Genomic DNA, 23,040 nt, shown 5'->3' with positions numbered 1-23,040 from the left:
ATGCTGGCTTCACCATACTTCTCTATCCAGTGTATCCTCCCTAAACATATCATGGCATGTTAAAGTTGCTGCTACTGTTTTACCTAAATTGAGAATTTGTACTCATCATTTGAACCTCAAAATCCATGTTTTATATCAAGTGTTTAGAGTTTTTCCTGATAATGAATCCAAACACCTCTAATTGGTTGTATTGCTTTATACATACCTCCAATATGATTTGGTCACATTATATCTTAGTTGTTTGTTTACATAAATGCCTCACCCATGAGAACTGGAACTTTTTGAAAGACAGTCCTTGCCTGATTCATCTTTGTACCTTCAAACCTGGTCAGAGTGCCTGGCATACAGCTGGTACAATTAATTTTATGTGTGTCTTTCATGAGAAGGTTATGGACGCTAGCTGTGCTTATTCATTAAGGAAAATTTGAGCACTTTGAATTTGCTGTTCCAGGGGAGAATAAACAGACATGCTTCATTATTTGAAATGAATGGCTTATAGCATTCTTACTATGTTGTACAATTTCCCCTCAAGAGCAGGAGCTTTTGTTTTTCCATTTTACAAATCTGTTCAACTTAGGCAAATAAATTCAACTCAACAAGCATATATATATATATATATATATATATATACACACACATATACCTATACATACTGAGCTTCAGGAATAGCTTCAGGATAGTAGGCTTCAAGAAGCCTCCTGATAATAGGCTTCAGGAAGGAGTTAGAAAAGTTCCTGGAAAGAAGAAATAATGCACAAGAGAGTCAATTTTCAGGTATTAGCTAAGTAATCAATACTATAAGTGGAAGTCTACATATTGAAATAGAGAACTTATATACAGATCCAATGGCCACTAATCAGTTCTATATTAGAGGTTCAACAGAAAAAGTAAAACTCTAAATTTCAAAATCAGTGATGGCAAAGAAAAGGATGCTGCTGCTGCTGCTAAGTCGCTTCAGTCGTGTCCAACTCTGTGCGACCCCATAGACGGCAGCCCATGAGGCTCCTCTGTCCCTGGGATTCTCCAGGCAAGAATACTGGAGTGGGTTGCCATTTCCTTCTCCAACGCATGCATGCATGCTAAGTCACTTAAGTCGTGTCTGACTCTGTGTGACCCTATGGACAGCAGTCCCCAGGCTCCTCTGTCCACAGGATTCTCTAGGCAAGAAGACTGGAGTAGGTTGCCATTTCCTTCTCCAAAAGAAAAGGATGAGCAGTATCTTATTAAAGATGGTATTCTTATACAAATCAAATTCCCAAATGTGTTTCATACCAGTGTCCTGAATATTGGGGGGATAAAAGAAAGACCTCACATCTAGATGAAAACAAATGATCTGGAATTGGTTGCTAATATGTTACCAAACAGAAACTAGTTACCTCAATAGAATGATTCTCTAACAAAAGAACCAAAGGCAGAGAAAATATATTAACATTGCAAAGAATCCTGAATTTAGGTTATATATGAGAATGAGTGGCTTGAATGAGAAGGTTGCTTAATCTGGGATTAGATATTGTGAAATCTATCTGACATCTCTAGACATAGGCTGGATTATAAACTGTATATCTTGCTGTGAACAGGGACCAGATAAGATTACTGAAGATCCTATCAAGCCTGATGCTCTTTGAAAATGAAAGCCTAATTAAGAGCCTCCCTAGGGAGAGGTCAAAGACTTCTTAAAAATCCCTATTGCTCTTAATCCCAGTTCCTTGGTGCCTTATTCCTTTCCTTTCATTCAGTTCAGCTCAATCATATCCGACTCTTTGCGACCCCATGAGTCACAGCACGCCAGGCCTCCCTGTCCATCACCAACTCCCATGCCATCCAGCCATCTCATTCTGTCGTCCCCTTCTCCTCCTGCCCCCAATCCCTCCCAGCATCAGGGTCTTTTCCAATGAGTCAGCTCTTTGAATGAGGTGGCCAAAGTTCTGGAGTTTCAGCTTCAGCATCAGTCCTTCCAATGAACAGTCAGGACTGATCTCTTTTAGGATGGACTGGTTGGATCTCCCTGCAGTCCAAAGGACTCTCAAGAGTCTTCTCCAACACCACAGTTCAAAAGCATCAATTCTTCAGCACTCAGCTTTCTTCACAGTCCAACTCTCACATCCATACATGACCACTGGAAAAACCACAGCCTTGACTAGACAGACCTTTGTTGACAAAGTAATGTCTCTGCTTTTGAATATGCTATCTAGGTTGGTCATAACGTTCCTTCCAAGGAGTAAGGGTCTTTTAATTTCATGGCTTCGATCACCATCTGCAGTGATTTTGGAGCCCAGAAAAATAAAGTCTGCCACTGTTCCACTGTTTCCCCATCTATTTCCCAGGAAGTGATGGGACCGGATGCCATCATTCAGACATTCACTTCCTTTCATTCAGACTACTCTAAAACTGAAGAATACACTTTGTGCACGTTTCTACCTCTGCTTCTTCTAAAGGCATTAGATTATTAGAACATTAAATCCTCCCTTATCTCTAAACTGACAATGTTTATGGTTCAAGTGTTTATGAACAAATTTTAACACTAAAAACTTTCTAACCTTTTTTCTTCAATTGCACAGGACAGACTTTTTAATGTTAGACTCTGTAATACTACAAACTAAGCATCTTTTAACAAAGTTACCTGATAAGTAATATTTTGTCAGTTTTCAGTTCAGATTTGTATATTCTGATTTCAGATTGTGTTGCATGCGATTGCTTACTTGGGTTAAATTCCTGTTGGGATCATCTTGACAGTGTTTCCCTTTATTGAAAACAGTTTTAGGATGAGTGTCTCTATCCTATTACCCAGAGAAAAACAACTGATTCACCAGTTTTAAAACTTGACCGAACTATTTTGCAGATCTAATAATATTCCCTTGATAGTAAATGAGGCATAAAATTTTTTGTTTTATATCTTCTTCCTCTGATGAAAAATTAGTGATGTTAATTTGAATACGGGTGAAAATATTCTATCCAGTTAAGACAATTCTGTATGGAAAAGTTCTCAATATTTACAAATAAGCGTTGGCAGCGGTGCATCCCTGATGAGGGATCTTTCTCCAGACCACTCCACAGGGCCGTGTTAAAATTTTAACTTTTAATATGGGACTAAATCACATTTAACTATAAGTTTCTCTAGCAATACTCATCCTAACATCTGAGTCAAGGTACACTTCGCGAAGCTAACCCTCTTTGGATACCGATTCCAATCTCCAGTGGAAATGTGGCCAGCCTCACGTAGGTCGGCGATCATCCGTTCGCGGTCCTCAGCGGAACCTGATTGGCGCAGGTGCTTGTCAGTCACACAGTGGTCCTCAAAGCCTTGGTCTAAAAGAGACGCAGTGCTTTGACATCATCGCGGAGCGACCGAGGCGATGAGGGAGGGGTGGGTTGTGAGCGCCCTTTGGTGCTGGCGGGGGCAGCCTCAGAAAGTGTCATGGCTGCTGCCGCTGAGCTTAGTCGCCCGACCATCGGTGACAGGGGCCTGGAGCGGAGCTGCAGCCCCAGCCTCTCCCGAGAGATAGTCTGCGAAGTCTTTCGCTCCTTGCATAACCTGGCTGGACAAGTGAGTGAGGTTCTGTGGAGTAGGGGTTTGGGAAGCGGCCTGCCCCTCCCCCCATTTTCCCGTGCGCGGAGGCAGGGGGCACCGGAGGCCTGCAGGGTGTGGGACCCGGCTGGAGTAGCAGAGGCCGGGGGAGGAGCGTGGGCCCGGTAGCCTGTGGGCTGAGTGAGGATGGCCGCGCAGGTTAGATCATGACCGGTGACAGGCTAGATTTGCAGCTCTTCTCACCAAGAGTGAATGAGGCTAGTGTGAGTGATAAACGCGGCTCAGTAAGAAACAGGCTTGGAGAGAATGGATACGGAAGAGCTTCTCTGATGGTTTGGGAGGCGCCTGGAGCCTCAGGATCGTTTTTCTTCCAGTTCATTCATTGTAGAAATTGATAGGTTCGTGGGGCCTGAGATTTCTGGAAAAGCGCTCTCTCCGCCTCTTTAGGGTGATTTGCTCTTACGATTCACTTGCTTTTGTTTATTTTTTTCCTTCTGGCCGTAGCTTGCATCTCTTCCCCTTTAAAACGAGGAGGAAGAGAAAAAAAAAATAATCTATACTGTTTCTAGCATAAAGTTGGCAGAGTTACCCTTGGTCTGTACAGCTTGCATCACAAGTTGTTTAACTTGTAATTCAACTATTTATTAGTTTAACTGGCTGGTAGATAGCTTTTGTAGAAATGTCATAATAAAATGGAGCTTAAATAAAGGTACTCCTTACACTGAAGGCACTGTTCACTGATGTAAATGCAAAGCAAATTTTAAATGAGAAACAGCTTGAAAATACGTTTATCTGCTTTCAAAAAGAAATCTTTAAAACAAAAATCTTGGACTTAGGCATTTGTGTTGAAGATAACGGTAACTTCCTTTTTGAAAATAGAGTGTTTGATTTGTGAAAATTATTTTTAAAAGCCTTGGGTAGATGGTGAATCAGTCTTTTAAAAGGTTATTTCAGTATTTTAAAAAATTTCAATGTTTGTCCTGACTTACAAAGAGCATTGGTCTTAGTTAAACATTCATTTTGGAGTAATGGGATGATTATTAATAGAGTCAGCTAAAAGTTATAACTTTTAAACTCATTAGTTTGTCAAGGACTTAGAACTTTTATTTATTTATTTTTTAAGACTTAGGTTAATTATTTCAGTCTGAAGACTCAAGACCTGTAAATGGTTTAAAAGTTTGAGAACTTTCTATGGCGTGGACATTGGAACTTTTTTTTAATCCTAATATCAAGATGAAAAAAGTTTATACTCACCTATAGTTTACAAAAGTACCCCCCCACCACTGATGAGATACTTTTTAAAAACATTAATTTAAACCTATCTTTTGAAATAGTTTGCATACTGAATTTTTAAAACTCATTTAAAAATTTTAAACATTCTGTAGGTAAAAATGGTGATGTTAAAATTTACTTTGTCACATGTCAAAAATATTTAGAGTAAATATTTGGTTAGTTTTCATGACAGAGTAAAGGGACCATAAAAAAGACTAAATAAGACTCTCATCAATTAAATGCTAGCCAGTTTGGTGATACTCTTTATATTTTGAGATGTACTGTTAAAGATAATGAAAGCCAGAGTACTATACTTATAAAATTGTTCCTGGTGGAAATAACTATTTCCTTTTGAAACAAGATTAAGGAATTTAAAAAATTGTATGTTGTAAAATGCCTAGTTCCTTCTATATAGTATCATTGTGTTATTAGCTCTCCTCAATAGGAAACATAAAATCAGATGTTAAAATTTTTCTAGCCCAGATTTTGAATTTATTGAATACTGATTTTGCCTCTGGTTGCTGCGTTTTACCAAGCTGAAGAAATATTTATTGTTAACTTGGATTTTTATATTAGTGTAATAAAGTTTTTACTGAAATGTGTATTTTAAATAGTCCATATTAATGACAGACTAATACCTTTTTGATTGAATGGTTACAAGTCACAGAATTCATATATTACTAATAGGGAATTTGTTGAATAATAGTTGGATGTATTGGGGATAGTTTTAAAGTTAATTTGTGACATTGTTAACGTGGTTTCTTCAAAGACTGAGTATCTTGCACTTGAAAGCTTATGTAATTCTGATAAATTGAAATGAGACTATAATCCAGACATTCAATTTAATTTCTGTAAGTTATTTTCTCTAGAAAATTTGATGCTTTGCTTTGGTTGAGGATTTGCCTGCGTTATCCCCAAACTGTATTTGTAAATTTGTTATAATCAACTATAGATTCCTTCAGAACTGTAAAAATACAGTGATGGGTTACTTCCATGCATAAACTGTTGTCTAAGGAAACCTTTATAAGCATTAAAAATAGAAATTAAGATTAATATGGTTATCTTAATATAAAACCTTAGTTAAAATAACAAACTAATTTTTGCCAGTGCATCCTGCACAAAACTTCTTTACACTTGTCTAATATGGACTTTAAATATTGCTGTCAAAGGGTGGTCATACAGCGTTCATTCGTATAGTGCCTTTTGGGGAACTTTGGATCTCTTTGGTACATTGATTTTTTTTGTTTTATTATAATCACAGTTCATAAGATCCTAACTAATAGAACACTTGTCCTTATTTTGTAGAAAACATGAGTAATTTTAAATAAATGATTTCTGAAAAAATAAGAGTTAACTTGATCCTGCGATGCAGGATATATGCCATAACACACGTGTCCCTAAAAATGTTTACAGTGATTCACTTTTATTCACTTGAAATACTAAAGATGGAGGCTTTCCCTCTAAAATGTTCACTCATCTTGATATTAATTTTATATTCAGGTTTGTAGTAGTTTTCTATATATAATTTTATCGTAATAGGTCATACATAGCCAATTTATGAGACATTTTCATATGATAAACTCTTATACTTTACTAGAAAATACTGTTTAGCAGTGAGTCTGACCTTTCCATCCAGTCTCTGGCTGTTTATTTCACTATTGTGGAAAAGCATTTGTTTTTAAATTTCAGATTTCCACAGCTAAATAATAGTTTAATTTTTATTTGAAGTAAATATATGCTGCCATGTATCCGCAGACTTTCTAATATATATGAATATGAATGTATGAGTTGATTTTTAAATTAAAAATAATTCGTTAAAATTGAAAACAATGAAAATGTGATTCGGAAGACATCAGAGGAATGATATATTTGTTACGTATTTATGTACATATTTAACAAAAAGAAATGCAGAAATTTTGAAATCAGAACTTTCATAAATGTACCTCCCCCCTGTATTTAATGCTCTTAGCTAGAAGCAGTAGGATTTTGAATAGGGCAAGCATTTGTTGGCCCCTATCCAAAAGTTTTTAGATGCTGAATTATCAAAAAAAAAAGAAGCCTCACCTTTTCATCTTTCCTGGATAGTTTTGCCTGTGAGATGGTCCCATTACACAGACCCGAGAAAAGAATTAAGAGATGTCATCTGCTTTTTTCTAAGAATTGGACCTTTCTTGCCTTTTTGGAGTGGTAACTAGGTAGAGCACTTTTATGTATCATTAAAAACTTGAGAACTTTGAACTAAATGGCATGTTACTCTATAGAAATCTTATTTTTGTGACAATCCCATATGTATAGCTTAATCATGTAATTTTTGTGATATTGCTGGTTTGCCCCTTTAAAGCTTAACCTCAGAGACGATGTGGTGAAAATTACAATCGATTGGAACAAGCTCCAGAGCCTCTCAGCACTCCAGCCCGCTTTTCTCTTTAGTGCACTTGAGCAACACGTTTTATATTTACAGGTAAATTTCCTGTTAAAAATGTTAACTCCATATTGAGACTAGAAATTAATTGTAGCTAAATTGTACACTGAAGTATTTGTAGGTTCTGTCTTAACACCTTATTAATACTGTTATTAATAAAAGGTTACTTCAGCCAGATTGGATCCAAATCTTTTAATTTACATAGTGATCAGGACAGTTACAGGAATATAGCCAAATGGGCTGATGTAGGTGTGACAACTGAATGAATGCAATTCTATTCGATTCCAGACTTGCACTGAAAATTCAATACAGTTGCATCTATGGTGGGTTATAATTAAGCAATAAGACACGGCAGGTGTGTGTCATGCTATGCTAATGATTCCATGCCTTGGGTGAGTTTGGAGGCTCATGGAGTGCTTTCAGTGGTTCAAGAAGTGGCATTATCCCAGCATGACACATCCTGGAGTGTCTATTGCAATTAAACAGTTTCAGCATAGTTTTTAAAAAGAAAGTAATTTCTGTGACATTAATGTCTCATATTAGTAAGTAGCCGGTCACTATTTTATCATCTTAAGAGTTTGAAATAATTCATTCTTTATATTAAAAGCCAACACTGAATTGTTACTCTATAATAGTATTGCTATATATTTTTTTAATATTTCAGTTCAATAACCAAACAGTATTATGACCTTACTGGTTTCCACGTGAACATATTTGCATTTATAATTGATAGAAGTTTACAGTTTATCTCTAATCAAAGTATAAAATATGAAGTGTCATAAAGGTTTGGATTGGTCAGTTTAGTGCCATTAAGATATAAGGATTCAGAAGAACTTTTGGTATAGCAGACAAAGGAAGCAAAATTGTGGTATGAAAAAATAATTGGAACTTTGACAAGTGTTGGTATGTTTTGATTAGTGGAGTAGACAATTTTCAGCCCTCTATTCAATGACTTTATGGGAAATTTTAACTGTTTCATGTTAAAAGTAATAGTTAACCATAGTTTTGAGGGTGGAAGCAGTGAGCTGTAGGACTCAGTGGAGGCCTAGTTTTGTGTGTGTGTGTTGGAGGGGATGGTAGTATAATTTATATGATAGAGTTGTATTCCCCACTAGTATTGTAGGCATCTACCTCTTTCAGCTATGGCTCTTGGTAGTTTTTTTTTTTTTCCCTTGTTCATTTTCTTTTTAAAAATGTAAATTCATGACCCAAGAAGATGTCATGTCAGGAAAAGCCTGAGTGTTCACTCAGCATAACACCTATATATTTCATGTCTATGCTGTCTCATTCACTTTGGCCAACTGCAGTTTCAAGTGGAGAATCTCCAGTGATACAGTGCTAATGCAGGCCTTTGCTGAGTGAGAGCACTGGCTCTTGTGTTAAGGAGGAAAAATACTAAGCCTTAGTGTTCTGATGAGGCATTTGAATGACATGTTAATTAAGTGGCATTGGTGCCAGAGGCTGAAGCTTTGATTTGGCACAAAATAAAAGATGAGTGACAGAATGATTCCCTCAAAGAAAATTTTAAATTTCCTCAGGTTTTCTTTCTCTTCTTTCCTTTTTTCTTTAAATAGATTTATAGCAAGTGATATTGGTCACAATAATAGAGAACAGCAAAAACACTTACATGTCGTCAGATCTATGTATGATGCCAACCTTTTATATTTAGTTAATTGATACTGAATATTGCTTTTACTTAGCTGAAATTTATATAAATATGGTAAATGTGATTAATTTTGATCAGTTTGAACCTCAGCAGATGGAATTGTGTTTTTCTCAGCCTTTTTTAGCAAAACTTCAGCCTCTGATTAAAGAGGAGAATACAACTGTTGCTGAAGAAATAGGAAAAACAGAAACAGGGAACAAGAATGAAGTAAATGCCAACTTTCCCATTGGAGACCTGGAAGAGGAAGAAAAGCACAAAGACAGTGATTTAGGAGATGTGAAAAAGACACAGGTCCATTTTGATCCAGAAGTAGTTCAGATAAAGGCCGGAAAAGCAGAAGTAAGAAGTTGGGTTTTGGGGGGCCAAGGGAGTATTTTTTTAAATTTTACTATGTTTGAATTAAGATGCATATACTTATTGTTTGCAGATTGACAGACGAATATCTGCATTTATTGAAAGAAAGCAAGCTGAAATCAATGAAAACAACGTCAGGGAATTTTGCAATGTTATTGACTGTAATCAAGGTAACTACCTAGAAGAAGTTAGTTTTATTTAGGATTTTAATGATCTTTTTTTTTTTTTAATGGATAACATTAAGAACACAGTTTAATTATTTCACAGGTTTATTTGGAAACTAAGACAGCAAAATTTTCTTCTGTTTAATAATAGAATGTATTGCAAAATGGTTTTCATTTTGGTTATACAGAAATCAGATGCTAACGTGAAAAGGCAAATGTTTACCACAGGTGAAGAGATTGTTTTAAAGTTCCTTTAGGAAATGAAGATAACGTATGGATGACAGGGTTGCTTAGTCACACTAGTAAGAAGGAGCTGAGCAACATAAATTTTAAGTCTAAAGGTACTTATGAAATTATGATATTAATACATGAAGTTAAACTTAGTAAAGTTCATACTCCTCAAGAGGGAGCAGTTTTCTCACTGCTCCTTAGCTGTTTGGAAGGTTTTATGTCATGATAAAACCAATTTGTCATCAAGACTGTGGTATCTTATGCTTCTTTCGTTTCTTTCATACTGTGCATACATTTGCTGTTTTTCATCAGAATCTCCTTTCCTCTTCACATGATGCCATAGTGTATTTACAGATCTGCAGGTATGCTGCAGAATACAAAATTGCAAAGCACTGGCATAGATCATATTCAGGCATCATAGTAATAATCAGAACAAGTAGTTCTTAGAAAAAATTGTGGAGAAGCGTTCCTAATTGGGATGAGGCATTTTCTTGTTGCCTCTAATATCTCTTGACTAATTATTACGAATACTGAATTGTCAGATGAACCTAGAATTGACTCATACCACATTGGTGCACTGATTCTCTTCATAATGAAGTAATAATAGGCTCAAGGTGGGTCCTAAATTCAGCCTTTCCTGTTATTCACATTATACACGCGTATCTCTAGATTTGGTGTATTTTACTGTTAGCTTTTCAGAACAGGTGCGGCAGTGGCAAAATCTCAGGTACGACAATCAAACTGCAGGCAACCCATGAGCAAGGGTTTGTTGAGGGAGCAAGCACATGTGTCACTAATGTTATTCCTCTGCTCTCCCTGCTAACTCTATTATTATAAACCACCAGGGGATAGAAATTGACAAGAATTGAAATGCTCAGCAGGATTCCTTGGCCCATTCAATCCCTTGCTGGCTTCCAAACAGTGCTGGGAAGAATTGCTGTGGAGAGTGACTAGCACTCATACATTCAATGTCTTCACACCATGCTGAATTTCTCTCTAATGGGTCAGTTAATCTATGTATTTGGAATATAGCTCTGGAATGGATGATAGCTTCTTTTTTTAACCCTTAGCCCCATGAAATGGTAGAAAGAGAATGGAGAGGTGATGGCCCTTTAAACATATTTTGAGGTTTCAAAAAGAAAAAGAAAATGACTGTGTCTGGTATCTATATATAAAAGATAAGCAAATTTGGAATTTTATTCCCACGGTTTGTGTCAGCAGAACTATCTCAAGGAAATTTAGACTGAAAAAATTCAGATGTATTGTAATGTGTTCCTTTCAGGACCTCTCAGTTGACCAACATACATACATTAGGTTTTTTTTAAAAGTCAGATTCCCTAGGGAAGAGAACTTTCTTTCAGTATCTTTTACCATCCATTTTTATTATAAAATAATCAAGGAGAATTTTTTAGGATTTTTACTGCAGTACATGGTTTTACTTAACATCATTTTAAAGATTATTTTATGTTTATATATTAATATCATTCCAACTTTCCCCCTAATTTATTTGTTGATATCTAACTTGAAAGAAATTATACTTTTCCATTTAGAAAAAATTTGCAACAAATTTTCACATGGTATCCTTCTTAAAATTGTGTTTTCTGAAAGGGATAGTCAGGAAAGATATAGATAGCTTTTGTGTTTAGGGATTTTAAAAAAATGAGCATCGAAAATCTAGGCAAGTGTAAAAGTATGTGTTGTAGATTTCAAGGTCTTTTTGTGTGGTATTCTGAAATACAAATGTATTAAATGCATAATCTTTTATATTTGATGTTCCCTAATTAGATGAGCAAGCAATGTCACAAATGCTGTATTTTTTATATGCTGTATTTTTTATATTTCAGTAAAAATACTGAGCTTTGCCTATTTCTATGTTGAAATTGAATATCTCTTTAGATTACACATTTTTAACTTTCTATAATATATAAATTATTTTCTCCAAAGACACAGATGGTCTTTAGGAATGTTGGTATTTGTTAAAAATTAAATTATGCCACTGAATGTTGAGGACTTTTCTGTATATAAATCAGACATTAGATAAGATTAGATGTTCTCTGATTATGCATATGAGTAATATATGCATTATTGAAGGCTTATCAAAATGTACATTTGTAGTTAAGAATATACTTAAACTTATACTCATCTAAATTCTTCTTAGAAAATAGTTGTGCAAGAACTGATGCGATTTTTACTCCTTACCCTGGGTTTAAAAGTCATGTAAAAGGTAAGTATCCACCACATAATATTTTCATCATTGACAGACGCTTATTCTTAATTATAAGCAAAATGGAATAGAAATTACTTTCCTATAAAATTTTATTTTATTTATTAAAAAAAATCTTGCCTTTCTTCCTACTTGTGGTATGAAAAGAACGTACAGTACTATTTGGGAGAGAGAATTTATGAGTTTTGAAATGTAAATTTAGTAGACTCAAAGTTTTTGAACTTAGTTTCTAGAGTTGTGAATACATATGGACCACAGACTAGATCTGAAGGAATTCCGGGGTCGGGCCATAACCCTAACAGCATGCTCCGAGATTGTGGTAATCAGGCTGTAGAAGAACGACTGCAGAATATCGAGGCTCACTTGCGATTGCAAACAGGTAAGCAGAGTGCCTGGCAGTGCCCTGTAGTGGACCTTTGGAAGTGGTTAAAGAAATTCCAATTCATTTATTCACCAAATTTTCATTGAGGGTTTGTCGTGTACAAAACATTGTTCTGATGGGTAGAAAAGTGAAGAAAGCATAGTCCCTGCTCCTAAGGAGTTTACAGTTCATGTGGTTGTGTTCCTCTTCCTGCCCTTACACTTCCATCAATTTCATGACCATCTCTCTCATTCTTATCACTGTGCTAGGTACAAAGTATTAAAAGGTGTGACCCTAGTCCTTTAAGATTTTCCAGTGAAGACCAGCATATAAATAAAGACATGCCATTGGGGAAGTGACTAACATTTATTAAGTGCCAGTCACTCTGAAAGTGTTATACGTATATCAATTCACTTAATATTTAGCTACCTTGTGAGGTGTTGGTGCTATTACCCTTTCAGAAAAAGAAACTGAAGTTCTGGGAACTCAAGCAGCAAGCCCAATGTAGTAAGTGGAAACAGGAAATCAAACCTAGAACTTAACTGGCTATAAAGCCTCAGTATCCTTCCCCATTTAGTCATCAGATCCTGTCAGTTCTATCTTATAAATATCATTATGCACAGAGGCACAAAATACCGTTCGGGGAATTTCTAAATCCAGTCTAGCTGGTGTGTTTGTGGATGGAGGTAGAAGATAATAAGAGAATGAGTAAACCATTGAGGATAATAAGAGATAAGCATTAAAATTAATTCTCCCAGAACTAATTAAAACTACAACTGTATAATAGGATTGACTGGTTTATTAAATCTAATAGTATCCAGTAGCTAATTTTGAGAAGTACCTGTTGAATGCCTACTATATGCAAAGCACTGTTTTAGACAGGAGGGATAACTGAGATGATGTAATCACAGTTCTGGCTTCGAGGACTTCATAATCTATGGAAGAAAGATTTATAGTGACGGGGGATGTTAAAGGAAGATTATGGTGGGGCTCAAGGAGCCTCTTTGTGAAGAGATTCAGGCAGTGCTTTGTTGACCCAGTGAAGCTTGAACTGGTTCTTGAAAGGTACAGAGGTGCAGCAGAGGACATTCTAGCGAAAGGGAGCAGCAGGAGCAAAGTCAGATGAGTAAGTTATTCATTTTCCTTTATTCAAGAGCAGGAAAAACCAAGCTCCTAAAAACTAGTTTTCCGAAAAAAACATATTTCTAGAGTTTTTGTATTTAACAAGTTGATACTTTGGATGTGAATATTCTTAATTGCATAATGACTATCTAAGGTATTTATTCATTCAGTACATATTGAGTACCTGTGCAGTCTGTGAACTGATGCTTCCTAGGTTTGTGCAGTGCACAGGCTGCACAGCCATACCCAATGAACAAAACAAAAAAATTTGCCTTCTTAGAGCCTATATTATTAGAGTGAAGAAACAGGCAATATATGAGCAAAATATATAGAACGTCAGTGGGTTTAGAGAAAAATAAGGGAGGGAGTGTTGGGTAGGGGGAGGTGGCAGCTCTGGTATTTTTTAAAGAGTGGTCAGAGAAGGCCTTACTGATACGGTAACTTTTGAGCCAAGACCTGAAGTTGGCAAGAGTTAGCCTTGTGAATACAGAGGTAGAGAGAACCACGAGTGCTGAAGTTGTAAGAGTACTTGGCCTAGTTGAATAACAGAAAAAGGTCAGATAGCTGGAATGGTATGTGGGGACAGTGTCCAGATTGTATAGGACCTTGTAGACTACTGTAAAGGTTGTTTTTTTTTTAATGTGAGTGAGGTGTGAAGGTGTTGAAAGGTTTTGAGCAGAGAACTAACACTATCTGAATTACATTTTTAAAGGATCATTGGCAGCTGTGTTGTAAACAGACTTGAGGCATGCAAGGCAGAATCAACTAGACCAATTTGGAGGTTATGATAATCCAGGGAGAGGTGGTGCTTTTGACCAGAATGTTTGCACTGGGGGGTGCTGAGGAATGGAAGAACTTGGGATATAATCATAACCTTGAAATCTCAGTAACCTTAATTTTACCAGTCCACTCCCTAGAAAGTTAGTTAAGAATTATGGTAAAGCTCTTTTTTATAAAAAGTCCTTCTGAGTTAAAGGAGAAAATACGGCATGTAAGGAGAAGTTTAAATTGAAGAAAATATGACATATCGCGACCACTGAATTGTCAGTTGTCACTGTGCATTTTTCTCCTCCTAAGTAAGTATCAGAGTCTGTCAGAGATACAAGTTGTTCTGTATGGGAACTATTAAATATCTTTATCAGATGAACTTAACATAAAACAACATGCCTAGCCACATAGGAAGCATAAATGGGGCTTTGGGGAGAAGTGTGGTACAGTAATATATCCCATAGTGTGTAATATGAAAATGTTTGCTAAAGATTTCATTCTGTTTTACTCCTGTTAATTTATTTTCTTAAGTTTAAATAGTTCCCATTCTTTTGCATAAGTGTCTTTGCATGGTATTTTAAGGATAAAACCGTAAGAATTATCCAGTAATATCTCAGTTTCTTTTCATGTATTTAGGTGGTCCAGTGCCAAGAGACATTTATCAGAGAATTAAAAAACTTGAGGACAAAATCCTTGAATTAGAAGGCATCTCTCCTGAATATTTTCAATCTGTAGTAAGTATAAGTATCTTTAAGAAAAAATAAGTGTTATTTTAGGATTATCATGTAACAATTCACTCAGATCTGCTGTGTGCAAAAAACTTTTAATAGTTCAGTGATGAATGAACATAGTTCTGAGTAAAGAGTTACCTAGTTCTTTAAAGATTGAGATTTTTAATGTTGTACTATGGACATAATTTTTTTGAAGAGTTACGTCATGGCCCATTACCCAGATTCTCAAATTTAAGCCTTTTTTTGTGGCATAATAAGCCTGAATAGCCCTATTGCTCTGAACTTGCTGTCTTGTAAAACAGAGGCTTCCTCTGGGGCCTTATTCTCCATTATCCCTCTGCCTCTTTAATCCCTCTCTCTGCAGACTTTCTGAAAGACTAGTCTTCATGTTTCTCCTTTTCCAAGAACACTAAAAAACAATCTGTGCTGATAAGTATCTTTGTCATATTAGCATGTTTCAGACAACTGATCCTGGGCTCATTGTGTTATTTTCCTCAGTCTTCTGGGGTGATTATACATAACACCTGCCTTTTCTGGGGCTTTGGGGGTGTGTGTGTGTGTGTGTGTGTTTTAAAGCAATGCCATATTCGAAAGAACTAACGTAAAAGTGAACTAAAGTTTTAAATTTACTAAAACTCTTATTTCTGAAATATTATGTAAAATAACTCAATTAGCATGGATCATTATAAGTCACTGGTGAAAACAGGATTATTTTAGGAATAACAGCGATCTTTCCAAAGTTTCAAGTTGGTGTTAGGGTAAGGTACAAAAAAGGAATATTTCCAGATGAAGAAGGTAAGTCAAATAACCAAAGTGAGCAGTGAATCTTAAAGCTCAATAATTTAGAGAGTTTTAGTGATTTACTTACCTCCAGTATAAAATGAGGCTGATTAAAGTACTGAGGGCTGAAGCAGGGATTAAATGAGATAATGCCAGTCAGGCACCTAGCATGCTGTGTAGCGCAAGGTAAAACCTCAGTAAACATGAGCATTTATTTAATTTCAGAAACCATTTAGAGGTAGCTGTATAAACACGGGTAAGTCGTACAACTCCTCTGGCCTTCTCCTCTAATTTGAGATTTGTTGGTGGTTCTACATAAATGTAAAGGCCTTTCCATCTTGAGGATTTTCCTTTGCCTCTTCCTAGGAAACTTCATAGAGATTGTATGCCTTTTCCTACAGTAACACACCATAAGTTTTCCCCATTCAAGCTGCCTTCACTAAGAAATCCTTAGGCAGGTTATTTTTTCTAGTTCAGTTTCATATCTTGTTAATATAATTCTTGTTAACAATAGAACTCATCTTATAAGAGAGTATTATAGAATTACATACCTTCAGTGGATCTTGGCCCTTCAATCTTTTTTCTCTCTGATTTGGATTTTAAAAGCTTAACATAGCTCTGTTACTAAATTTAATTAACAAAAGGACAACCCCTTCAAATCATAATCTTATTTTGGGGGATTCTTTATACACGGGGTAGAACGTTTGGTTAAAGAGGTAGAAATAGATTGTAGAAGACCTTAAAAGAAATTTAAGGTTTAAATGCTGTGAGAATTTTTGAGCAGGGAAAAGACTTGTGCAAATGGTAGAAGATTCATCTGATACTACTCTATGAAGACAGTATTATACCAGCTTAAATGTGAAGTGCGATCCTGAAACAAGGACATGAGAGCAAGAATAGAAAAGATTAGTGCCACTGACAGTAGGAAAGAAAAGTTGGCAAAGATTGATAATTGATTGTATAGCCAGAATGAGTCTAGTCTTTGGTTAGAAAAATAATACTATCATTGGTAGAAATAAAATCTGGAGGAGGAGATATTTTGGGAGGAAATGTGGACTTACAGTCAGCAGGATATGCAGTTAGAAGTATCAGGTAAACTTTTGAAGATGTAGGTAGGACTTAACACTTGATATAATTGGGAGAGACAATATAGACGTGATAGGTAGAATGGGTAAGAACATTGAGACTGTCAGAGGCCTGAAGTCTGAAACTAACTTCAGATGCAGGAAGTATTATAAATGTCAACAGGATTGGCCTGTATGTGTTGGGTTGTCATACTTGTAATAAAACTAGTGCTTTAAAAATTTTTTTTCCAAATACATTAAACATGTATTTGATTAGAGGGATCATTTCTGGATTAGTATTTGAAATGACATATCCAAGTTAATAGTGAGCTACAAGCACAAAACACTGAAGTGTTTAAACAAACTGGTTTTGTCCTTAAGGCCTCTGAATATGTATGGTACAGACTCAAAGGCAAAGATTTCATACCCACTCTTCCATAACAGAGGAATGTCCCAGCTATAGGAGCTGCATTCCTTTCTCAGAATGGAACCAGCTCTAGAGCTGTCGTTGTGTGTGAGAGATTGATACACATCCTGCAAATGACCTCGCACATTATTCACCACTCTTACTTTCCTCTTGCTGAGAGTACTCATAATGGCAGTTGCATAATTTTACATGTCTTTCCTGTAGACTCTTGAAGAATAGACTAGATATGTAGCACAGTCTTCTAGCTTCCAAAGGTAGGAAGTAATATTGAACCCATTAAATTTCCTAAGGATTGAACTTTTGTTAGAAATCAAATTTATGAAAAGTTTTTAAATGAAATGTATCTAATCCAGATTCACATGTAGGTAAATTCTAAACACAGTTGGATGAGATTATCATGGGTAACCGTGCAGCACAGCATATGAAAAGGGAAACATAAACAGAAAAATGATATAAATTATGTTTGGTTCCTGAAAAAAAGTAGCTTATGTAAAGTTTTTTTCATTTATGAAACACACATAAACTCAAAAAAAGTTAATGTATATAAAGCAGGAATTACAACAAAGATTAGTATATGTTTAAACTTTTAATGTGGTAGTTCTAAAGATCTTTACCCTTCACATTCAACGTGGAAAAATTTGAAGGTAGTAAGGTTTTAAAATTTTTGAGTGCATTGCTTAACAGACCATTTAAGAGGTACAATCTTTATGAGTATGTCCAGATAATTACTTACTGATTTTTAAATTATGACCCTGGAAAACGGTAAGTATAACATTCTTCACGAGTATATCTCCATAGCACTTTGTTCATTTGATAGCATTTATCACTTACATGTTTATGTGTCTGTTTTTCACACTAAATTTTTAGCCTCTGAAGGGCAGGAACTGTCTTGTTCATCTTTGAACGCAGAATGTAGTAGGCATTACATAAATGTGCAAATGAATGGATAGGACTTGGCTGATAGTTAGCTATTGGATTTTTAAAGGGATGTTGACTTTGTTTGAAAGCACTGATTAGATGGAATCATAACTCTAGTCCATACTGGTTAAGTCCTGGTTCTAAAGGGAAGCGTGGGGAGAAGGGAGCACTGAGTTAATTAAGTTTTTGAGAAAGAGAAACCTTGAATGGGTTTCTGTCTGGTGGCATTGTGAAAGCATGAGTTAGAGTTTGGAGTCAAAGTTCAGAAACATATCATTGCCCACAGCAGGGAGAAATGAAGGTCTGAAACAGGGCAGTGGGACTAGAAGGGACGAAACATTTAAGGCACTCCCCTGTCACCCTTGACAATCGGTTACCCTTTACAACAGATTAGAAGTAAAGAAAGGGGTTGGTCATGAAAGAGGTCTGCTTACCACTAAGTTTCCTCAGAGCGTGGGTTTCTTTTAAGTCATTGAACCACTGATGGCCTTATTCTGATACTTCTCACTTTGGTTTCATGATACATTAATCTGATTGCTCAATGACATGGAAACTTGCCATATTTTACAGGTTAAGCTGTTAGGAAAACAAGGGGAAGTGTGTTTTCATTGCTGTGTCAAAAGCCACCTCTTGGGAAGGTTTGAGACTGGGTGGGGACCAAATTAAAAATTGAGCCCTTACCTGCCCATAAGCCCCACCACAGTATCCTGCTCAGTTTGGCACAGGAAGATGCATGTTTATGTAGGCACTTCCATATTTATTCTAACACTTACTGATTTCCCACTTACTAGAAACTACTGACAAGAGGCATACCTCAGTATTCTTTGAAAACAGCTTTAAATCTTCGTGGTTGCAGATGTTCACGAGAAAATTTTACTGCCTGTGTTGACATTTCTTTGTCAGATGTACTAATGTACTAATATAATTTGCCATTCAAGGCCTCGTAGGTCTGTGAAACTAAGAACAAAGTCAAGCAATCATTTATTAGATCAGGGTTTAAAAAACCACACAGCAGTATGTTGGTGAAAATGTTATTAGCTTCAAGTAATAGAAATTTATACTCAAACTGACTTAAACAGTATGAAAATAATCTTATAACACAGGAAGTTCAACAGTAATGCAGTCTTCATGGTAAATTGATTTATTGGGCTAAATCATGACTGTCAAAGAACTGAGCTCTTTCCCGTCTCAGCTCTCCTTGGTGCTGACTTTTTCCCCAGGCAGATGGTAAGATAGCTACCGTGTTTTCTGGTGTCCTGTCCAGATGACAACAGCGTCCAGAAGAACTGCCTCCTAGATGGCTTTCTCTTAGAAGTGAGGAAGTTTTCTGCAGAAGCTCTTCCCTAATTCCCAGCTAACCTCTCCTTAATTGCTGGCCAGAACGAGGCCCTTGCCTGTTGTGGTCACTGATGACCAGTGGGGTGGAATCGTTAGTCCCCTGAGTCACGCAGACAGTGCCCATTATAGTCAAGGGTGTGTTTGACTATTTTCACCCTGCTGCCTGGTATTCCACATTCTGTTTCTCTCTGACTATTGCTGCCTTACCTGTTCAATATCCTGGGATAGGAATGTTCTAAGAAAGGAAACTAAGTAGAAGATCCACAGAGCTCCTCTTACCACAATCACTAGGCCTCAATACAAGGTGGAAATTAACGGCTAAAGTATAGTTGTGTATAGCCAGGGACAAGCATGTTCTGACATTACCACTTATACTTTTAATACCATCTTTGGAGGGTAACTTCCAAAGTAGAAAAAAGCAGGTGTCAGTTACAGATAGTGCTCAGTGAGTTTGTGGGCTTTATTTCTGCCAGGGTTCTCCTTATTTTGTTCACTCTTCTATAAAGAAAAATTATTTAGATTTTCTAAGTATTGATTACTTTTTTTTTTTTTTTACTTTTAATCTAGAACTTTTCTGGAAAAAGAAGAAAAGTTCAACCACCTCAAGTAAGTTACTATATTTTTATTTTGGTTTCTGAAATAGTTTGGTTTTATACCTTTCTTATTAATAAAAGTTTCTACTGTGGTTGCTTTTAGGTCATATCCTGGGATTTAGGACTGGAAGAAAAGGGCAACATAAATTAATGTGTCATTTTAAGGACATGGAGTGACTCAGAAGGGTCAGATAACTATTATTAAAATTTATCCAGATGTTAACTGTAGAAGAAAGTATCGATTACAAAATGCTGAAAAATAATAAATGTTCAGTTTAAATCTCATCTGCTTTCCTTCTGCAGATAACGGCTAATTAGCATCTAAGTCAAAAAAGGTGTCTAGCAAAGTTGACTTTAGTCCACCCCTGTTCACAGTACTACTGTATTAATTGAATCTTTAAAAATTCATGTTCATCCAATATTATCATTTCAACATTTAATAAATTATTTTTTACAGGTTATACTCCACTTAGTTATTATAAAATATTGGTTCTATTCCATGTGCTGTGTAGTATATCAGTGTAGCTTATTTCATACACAGAAGCCTTTATTGTGGCTTATTTTTGTATTTGTCCCAGATCTAGTGCAAAGGTATGGAGGAGGCCAGAGCATGGTGATTGTAGGAACTGAGGTGGCTGCTCTGCTGTCCAGGATTTGGGCTTCCTCTGTGGCTCTTCTGTTAGTGCCCAAAGCTCCTCTAAGCTGCAGTGTGGAGTGGACATGCTGGGGCACTCATACTGGGAGACAAACCACCGTGTTCCTGAGTGCTCTGACAGTGGCCACCTCCTTCCCACCCCGATCATACTCTTGGCACCCTTTTCTGTTTCTGCGTAGCTGAACAGAGTCTTTCCCCAGTGTGTGTTTGGCCCAGATCGTGCAGGCTGTGGTATGGAGTGAACAAGGCTGGCGGTGTTCACCCCTTTAGAATGAGAGATCTAGCAAGGCAGCATCTGCCAGTGTAAGGCTCTCTGCACCCTGATTATTGGGAAGCCAGCACAAGCGCTCCTCCCCACAGAGTCTGGGCTTCACCAGCCCTTCCGTCTGTTGCAGTGGATTTCCCAGCAGGCGTGGGGACTTGTCGCCCCTGTGCAGGACCCCAGGACTGGAATTCCCAGATTATGGCTTAGCCTGCTTGCTCCCTCCCCAATGCCAGCGTTCCTCCCTTGGAAACCTTCTCTTCCTTACATATCCATCCCAGGGGCACAAGTCCTGACCTGATGTTTGGTTTTTCTGTATTACCTGGTTTCGTAGAGATCTTCCTTGCAGCTTTGGTTGTATAATTCTGCCATTTCCAGTTAATTTTCTGTGATAGTTTTTCCACATGTATATTTTGATTGTTTGCAGAGGTGAGCTCCACATCCTTTGCAATCTTGATCTCCTTCTATTTTTAATTGTAAAACTTTGAAATTTGAATGTCCCCTTTTTTTTTTCAGATTAACTGCAATCAACTACCTTGGCTATTAAAAGAGAATTCCCAGTTACTTTAAGCAATTAAACTTTTTTTTTTTTTTAACTATTGACTATGAGAATAGGCAGTTGAAAAAATGTTTTTATGACCCTTTCAAAGTTTAAAGGTCCAAGATAGCTTAGTCATTAGAAAATCAAAAGAAAGAAATCCTTAAGCCTTGTTGTCTTATGTCTTTAAATTTATAGCATAGTCAACATATATGGTTCAATTTAAAAATTATTCTCATGAGAAAAGTTATTTACCATGCTTTTGGATATTTTATGTATTTATAGTACATTTAGCACTTTACCTGCATTAAAAGTCTTACTCAGCAATTTATGTTATTGTTTACAGCAGAACTATTCACTGGCTGAACTTGATGAGAAAATTAGTGCCCTCAAACAAGCTCTGCTCAGAAAATCAAGAGAAACAGAATCCATGGCAACACGTCACCTTCCATGAAAAGCTCCTCTCATTCTCATTGTCATTTTATTTTTTTTAGATATGTGTAACTTACATATCCATTTAATTAATTGCAGCGTTTTTATTAATAGTAGACTTACCTCTGAAATCAAGGTTCATTTTCATGTGAGTCCACTTTGCAGCAAGCAGTCTTTAAATATTCCAGTATACTTTAAGATAGTTAATGCGTTGAAAGTAGCATTGTTGGAATTTATTCCCTTCTGTTTTAAAGGAGGTATTTTGAAAATTGAAAACCTTAATTAGAAAGTACATCTTTGTGTGTATGTGTGTTTATCACAGAAAGGTTTATTTTGAATAGTGATGTTTAAGAAGACTTTATATTTTTAACATTGATGTTAACCAGTTTTAGTTTAAAACAGTAATTTGTACATAATAGGCATTCAATAAAAGTTTGAAATGAATTTTAAGTGCATATATTCTTTTCCAAGTGTCAATTTAATCTAAATAAATAGATCAAACCTTTTAGGGGCTTCCCAGGTGGTGCTGCTGCTGCTAAGTCGCTTCAGTCATGTCCGACTCTGTGCGACCCCATAGACAGCAGCCCACCAGGCTCCCCCGTCCCTGGGATTCTCCAGGCAAGAACACTGGAGTGGGTTGCCATTTCCTTCTCCAGTGCATGAAAGTGAAAAGTGAAAGTGAAGTCGCTTCAGTCGTGTCTGACTCTTAGCGACCCCATGGACTGCAGCCCACCAGGCTCTTCCGTCCATGGGATTTTCCAGGCAGGAGTACTGGAGTGGGGTGCCATTGCCTTCTCCTTCCAGGTAATGCAGTGGTGAGGATTCCGCCTGTCAGTGCAGGAAGCTCCAGAGAGGTGGGTTCCATCCCTGGGTTGGGAAGATCCCCTGGAGAAGGAAATGGCAACCCACTCCACTATTCTTGCCTAGAAAATTCCATGGACAGAAGAGCCTGGCAGGCTACAGTTCATGGGGTCTCAGAGAGTCAGACATGACTGAGCACAGCACACACACATATCTTTTATTCTTATTGACTATGTGACCTTAAGCAAGTTACTTAATCTCTCACTGGGCGTTAATTACCTTATCTGTAAAATGTTAGGATAATACATTTGTAATGAACAATACATTTGTAATGAACATTACAAATGTTCGTTTGTAATGTTCTAATTTGTAATGAACTACATTTGTAATG

The 23,040-nt window shown here is 36.6% G+C and overlaps 1 protein-coding gene across 4 annotated transcripts; it reads left to right on the top strand.

Annotated features, from left to right (window-relative positions):
* The first annotated feature begins 3,320 nt into the window (after positions 1–3,320).
* MBIP (MAP3K12 binding inhibitory protein 1) lies at positions 3,321–22,292 on the top strand. Of its 4 annotated transcripts, XM_010835315.1 has the most exons (10): positions 3,321–3,544; positions 7,140–7,259; positions 9,001–9,225; positions 9,314–9,410; positions 11,794–11,859; positions 12,086–12,238; positions 14,747–14,844; positions 19,936–19,974; positions 20,065–20,147; positions 21,763–21,851. In XM_010835315.1, the coding sequence occupies exons 1-9, from the start codon at positions 3,416–3,418 to the stop codon at positions 20,110–20,112; spliced, it is 975 nt and encodes a 324-aa protein (XP_010833617.1). In that variant the 5' UTR covers positions 3,321–3,415; the 3' UTR covers positions 20,113–20,147; positions 21,763–21,851. The 4 variants fall into 4 exon arrangements, with proteins under 4 accessions (XP_010833617.1, XP_010833616.1, XP_010833615.1 ...); XM_010835314.1 differs by lacking the exon at positions 20,065–20,147 and having other exon boundaries at positions 21,766–22,292; XM_010835313.1 differs by lacking the exon at positions 20,065–20,147 and having other exon boundaries at positions 21,763–22,292.
* Positions 22,293–23,040: the final 748 nt, after the last annotated feature.

This window comes from Bison bison, unplaced genomic scaffold, assembly GCF_000754665.1.
Source record: "Bison bison bison isolate TAMUID 2011002044 unplaced genomic scaffold, Bison_UMD1.0 scf7180017864041, whole genome shotgun sequence".
Taxonomy (NCBI): domain Eukaryota; kingdom Metazoa; phylum Chordata; class Mammalia; order Artiodactyla; family Bovidae; genus Bison; species Bison bison.
This window is presented reverse-complemented; position numbering and strand designations above follow the sequence as displayed.